Raw genomic sequence first — 6,000 nt, 5'->3', positions numbered from 1 at the left:
ATCCACAAACCCAAACCAGATCCCTCTCTCTCTCCTGAGGACATTTGGTAGGAAAAAAAAAAAAAAAAGGAATGTAAGCTGGGAGGTTAGACATTTGTGTTTCTTCCCATTGCTTTAAAAACTATACCAGGGAAGCCTTTTAGGTTAATTTTAGCCCCAGCTTCACTCCCACCATTGGAATGTCTGATCTATTTAGACTGAAGGTTTGTGGGGCAGGGACTGCTCCGGAACTGTTGCTATTCCCAGCTTTAAAGTACTTCCTCACCAATCTGAAGGAGCTGTTTCTCTTCACTGAGTACCACATCCCTCTCTTCCCCTCTCTCTCTTTTCCTCTCACTCGGTGCTTTTAACAACCCTTAGATCAAAACTCCTCTGCTGCCACCTCTACTACTGTCCCTGGGTGGAGTTTGGCAAGGACTCGTTTTTGAGGCATAGTTTGTGGTTGGAAGAAATACCATATACAAGAACAGTCTTTCATCTTTTATGGGATATGCTGAGAGCAGTGATGTCTTCCCTGGCTTGCTAAGGTGCTCTGTGGAGGATCTCAGTGTTACCAAGCAGGATACTTGACTGTATGTGCTCCTCTCTGAGAAGGACCAGCTCTTCTGGATGACCAGAGCCCATCAGTCAAGTCTGGATTTTAGATTCGTGCTATTCCTTGGTACAATGAGCTGTCCCTGTGCTGTCATTGCTTCCCTCTGTACCTGCCTTTTCTGTTTCATGTCTGGCTGTTGTTTTTAGATTTCACTAGCTTGGAAAATTCAATGATCAGTTCAATAACAAGTGTTCAAGCCACACTAGTGCTTGAAGTCTTTGTGGGGTGCGATCCATTCCCAGTGGATTGGGTATGCTACCTTGAATTCAGTCGCTGAGAGCCCCAGGACTGATCTCCTGGAGGAAAGGGAACATACAGGAAACTGAGCAATTAGATCAGTCCCTGAGATTTTCATTTATATATGTTTTTCAGCGCTTTCATTTAATTTCCTTGGATGGGTAGATTTAATTAAAAAAAAAAGCAAACAACTAATTCCAAATCAGCAATGCCAGGAAGATACACGGTGTGGATACTTTCTTCCCAGGCATTCCCTGAGAACCTGGGGAAGTCAGACTGGCCTGGCGAGCAGCCGAACTCTGCTGCTGCTGACACCTCTCCAGCAGGAGCGGTGTGTGGGCAGACAGGTGGTTTCACCACGGGGAGGAGGAGGCATGCATCACCTTTTGTTTAAGCAGAAGCATCTTTTTGGAATGCTGTCCATTTTATCGGTGAGGGCTGGAGCAGGGAGCATCCAGGAGAGGCTGGCTGTTGTAATTCCCACAAGTGGAGGCAGGCTGCTGCGCCCGCCCGCTGCCGCCAGAGGAAGAACCTGTTGAATTTGCTGGGAGCTATTGCTGGGAGGACGAGAGCTACGCTCACTGGGACTGCAGCAGCCAGCGGTGCATGAAGTAGCTGCTCCAGAGCTATGCTGTGGGGAAGGGGCAGAGGCTTGGATATTGGACAGTGGATGCCCCTGTGGGTTAGAGCCTCCACTTTTGCCTCCTAAGCCGGGGAAGGAAGAATACGCAGCTGTTCGCTCGTGGTTGGCTCAGCCCAGGATGGCTGCGCTCTCTCAGCACCTGAGGATCCTGCTCTGGAAGAACTGGCTGAGTGTCAAGAGGCAGCCGGTGAGTGTGGGAACAGAGGAGCGGGAACCTGGGAATGGCAGGAGCTGATGAGCAAGGGGGACACTGCAGGGGAGGCAAGGTCATGGTGATAGAGGCACAGGGAAGAAAGGGAATGGCATGGAAGTGAAGGCGGGTCTTTTTAGGCCAAAATAATTGAGTCTTGCATTGGAGCTCGTGCATGAGGGCTCAGGAGTCCAGATGGAGTACTGTGGATGCCACTCTTGTTCCCTCTGTGCAAACAAAACCATGTACAAACTCACAGGCGGGCCTGAGTTCAGCTGCAGTTCTGTACCTGCTCCTCTGGAGCAGGCCCCATGGTTGGTGTACAGCCTCCAAGGAGTCCCTGGGATTTGGGGGTCTTGGGGGCTGCCCTTACACACACCCATTTGTAAAGGATGGACAAAGGAAAAAGTAGCTCTGAGAGATTCAGGTAGGACAGATTTCCAGTGCAGTCCAGTGTGCTGCAAATCAAACACCCCAATGGTCTTTCTTCCCAAAAGACAAAACATTGCCACCAATGTCCAGAGTGATCTGACCTGCAGCAGCATCAGGGAGGTGCATGTTCCTTTGGGTGGCCACGTGTGGCCAGGCAAAGGCTGCCCAGTTTTGTCCCAGTCTGGTTTTGGTGCAGCTGCACAGTAAATACAGCATCCTGAGGTTCATGGGCCTGTACCACCACCTGTCCTCTTGCTAGTAATCCAAACAAGATGGGTTTTAAACTTGCCTTGGTGGACTGGAAGCCTTGGCAGGTGCAGAAAATGCTGACAGAAGAGAAGTGGCCATGGAGGGTGTGATATGAGGATGGAGTGAAAGGCCCAGTATCACCACGTGCTTCTGCAAGGTCAGTTCTTGCCTACTGTGTTCTCCCTCTCAGTTGTGGAGCCTAATTTGGAGAGGTGCTGAGTTCCTCTGACTCCTATGGATGTGCTGCATGCCTGAATATTCTTCACTGCTGAAAAATATACCTTTTCTGAGATGCAGAAGAATCCCAATAAATTACTTCTAATTTCTCAAGAGAAATTGTAACAGCCTCATTAAAAGCAGAAGGTCTGGGTCTCTGAGCTCTTCTGTACTCAGAGTAAATGCCAACCTAAGCCTTACTTGTGCTTTGACCAGTCTCACTTGCTTTAATTCTGGTTTCCTGTGGAGTTGAAATATCAATTCTGTAGAATTGAAATGTCAATTAAAATAAAAATCTGGCCACTACAGACTATTTTATGGCAGCCATTCCCTGCAACCCTCCTTCATTTCCCTCTCTTGCTCCAAATTAGGGAGCTTGCTCAGACTGCAGAGGGGGTGAGGAGGTAAAGCCAGATCTCTGCTCCCAAACACATCCTGATTTCTGTCCTCCTCCTTGCGTGTTTTTTACCTGTGTAATCTGCCTTCACTTACAGACCAGGCTGTTGGAGAGCTTTGGGAGGGAGAGAGGGAAGTGTTCTGTTGTGCTTTTCAATTTCTGATAAGGAGTGAAGGTGGTTCCTGCTGCTGCAGTGGTGTTGGCTGCCTCTCTGGGAATGACTGGAATGCCATGGGATGGTCTGACACCAGGCAGCCCTGTCCCACCCCTGCAGACTCGAGTGCTCTCCTGCTCTGTTCATCAGCCTCTCCAGGGCTGGAAAACATATTTTACTTCTGCCTTTTGCTCCACACTGTATTTCTATGTACCTGTACCCAGAGATACTAACTAAGGTCCGAGCGATTAAATCAACTTTTAGCAGTGAAATAATCCACCAACCAAGGGATTGTGGAATGACATCACAGTTCTTAATGTCCTGAGAGCCAAATTGAGGTTGTTTATGGTTCCATTCGAGTCAACATGTTCCACCTGCAAGCTGTTTGGCCAGGGTGGTTGTCTTTGGCTAGAAATGCCTGGGACAGAGGGAATGCTGTGATGTTGCAACTGATGTGCCCAGCTACTATTAAATCCAATTAAATCAAAGGACAGAGATACTGAGAGAAGAGCTGTGTGGAAAGTGGGGAATATAAGCACCATTATAGCTCAAAATGGGGACGTACCACAATTTCCCTGAGTAGAAACTATCAGTATTCATTCATTGTCCCAAGAATGTGACAGATGTCTGGCCCTTCCTTCAGGCAGCTTCTGACTAATATCAGTTTCTGTGCTGTTACCCCATAATTTTCCTTTAGCCTGTGTGGTTCTAAACGAGGAGGCTGCGTTAATGATACTGTTTGCACAGGAATTAATCACAGTTAAACTGCGTGTTTGGGGACTGATTATAGGGAAAGCATCTGATAGAAAAATTATAAATAGATGGTAGTTTCAGTGATGGATCCTGTTACAAGTTGGCAGTGTATATATGAAAGGCAGGAACTATCTGTAAAAGCTAAAATACTGCTGAATGCTGAAATTAGAGGAGTGCCCTCTGTGAAGGGATGTGTGGGGAGGGGCCTTGTGATTTGGTGTCTGTCGGTTGCCTATTTTGGGGCATGAATTTGCTCCTGCTTTCAAGCCGCTGTCACCTCATCAGGGCTGATAGGGATGGACTTGCTGTAAAACAACCATCTTCAAGCTGAATTGCTCTGCAGGATTTGTTTGTCTGTCTGTTTGTTTTTATGTTCCAGTAAGTGTTACAGGAAATGAAAACATGGTTATGGGCTTGGAATTAGTTTGGAAAAACAGTTGTGGGTAATGTGTGCTGATCTGAAAAAAATAGTAGCACAACGATGAAAAATGGGATTATTTTGAAGAAAGACATCTTTGCAGTTACAAAAATTGGCATGAAGATGGCATAGCAATTTTGCAGCACAGAGTAGCTTGAGCTTAGCTACTGATGGATGGAAAGCTCTAATCTAGTAAGCATGGGAGCAAGGTAGCCAGCTAGTGCAGAAGCTGTTGATTATTTGAATAATTGCATTTTCCTGGCTCACTAAACTCCAAGGCTTGTAGTTTTAAGATTTTGGGCCTCCTACCTAGATTGGTTTACTACAGCAGATGATTACCAGACTGTATTTTCTTAATTCTTATCCATTGAAACTGTCAACCCTCATGTTAAACACAAGAGTTCTATAGATGTTCATGTGTTTTTCAACATATTAGGCCAATTCTACATAATTTCTTGTCCATCTTATGTTAGCTATATGGAATACATTCTTCCCTGTGAGGGTGGTGAGGCCCTGGCACAGGTTGTCCAGAGAAGCTGTGGCTGCCCCATCCCTGGCAGTGTCCAAGGCCAGGTTGGACAGGGCTTGGAGCAGCCTAGGCTAGTGGAAGGTGTCCCTGCACATGGCAGGGGGTGGAAGGAGATGGGCTTTAAGGTCCCCTCCAGCCCAAACCATTCCATGATTCAGCTCAGCTGATGTATATGGACTGCTACAATCTGGAAATGGAGAGGGGCCAGGGATTTGCGTTGCTGGGGTCAGAAGCTCATATGAGGGATCTTGGTGATTGGTGTTCAAATGTGACTTCTGTGGCTGACTGGTTGCACAGCTCCATAAACCCCTTCCTTCACTGTTCTTGGGCTCTACATCTTGTAAATGACCAAATCCTTTCTTCAGCTCAACCACAAGGCTCAACTATTTGTGAAGAACACTGAAATTTTTTGGGAAGAAATGTTGTAGACTTGTCAAACACTCAAACTCTGGGATATAACTAAATCAGTCATATTTACCTGTGATTTGAGCAGCGTCTGTCACGGAAAGTGAAACCAGCCTTTCACACCTCAGGTCTTCTGTGTCACCACTGGTGTGTCCAAAAGCCCTATATTTCCCAGCGTGCCTTTACTATTCCATAGCAGTGTCTCCAAGCTGGATAAACACTGTCCCCCGTAATTATAAGCTAAACTGAAAGACAGGAAGCCTTGTGTTGTTTTCAGCCTTGTTATTTGCTCTCAAAATCTGAGGTAGTTTTTCTTCCTGCATAGATAATGCTTGGGCTTTAATTGTATGCATACTGAGACAGGTGTGATTTACAATGCACCTATAACTCATTTAGGGCACTACTTGTACATTCCAGACGGGCTCTGGGACACATCAGCACGACAAACGTAACCCATATATTTTCATTGCTGTTTTATAGGTATGGTCGTTTGTTTTAATTTCCTGGCCTGTGGTTGTTTTCATAATCTTGGCCATTATCCGTCTCAAATTCCCTCCAGAACCACAGCAAAACTGTAAGTAACTGGTTTGTTTTTATGTCTGTGGGGTTTAGTTCTCATTTCAGTGACTGATGTGTTCATTTGATGTGTTTTGTTACTTTTACAAATTTGGTTCCTTATAGTTTCCAGTGGAGATTTCCTGGGATGCAGAATGCTGTAAATAAAATGTGCGTGTTCCTCTGAGGTTGTTTCTGCTCATGTTTTTTTCAAATTAGCTTGATAA

General features: G+C 46.0%; 1 protein-coding gene across 1 annotated transcript in view; it reads left to right on the top strand.

Annotated features, from left to right (window-relative positions):
• The first annotated feature begins 1,593 nt into the window (after positions 1 to 1,593).
• ABCA12 (ATP binding cassette subfamily A member 12) overlaps positions 1,594 to 6,000 on the top strand; it is an 83,038-nt gene continuing 78,631 nt past the window's right edge. Inside the window, exons 1-2 of the mRNA XM_017828486.1 lie at positions 1,594 to 1,662; positions 5,699 to 5,792. Coding sequence (XP_017683975.1) covers positions 1,594 to 1,662; positions 5,699 to 5,792 — 163 coding nt within the window. The remainder of the gene's footprint in view (positions 1,663 to 5,698; positions 5,793 to 6,000) is intronic.

Source organism: Lepidothrix coronata, unplaced genomic scaffold (genome assembly GCF_001604755.1).
Source record: "Lepidothrix coronata isolate B3197 unplaced genomic scaffold, Lepidothrix_coronata-1.0 Scaffold149, whole genome shotgun sequence".
NCBI lineage: Eukaryota > Metazoa > Chordata > Aves > Passeriformes > Pipridae > Lepidothrix > Lepidothrix coronata.
Note: the sequence above shows the minus strand (reverse complement) of the source record. Positions and strands in the feature narration are given on the sequence as shown.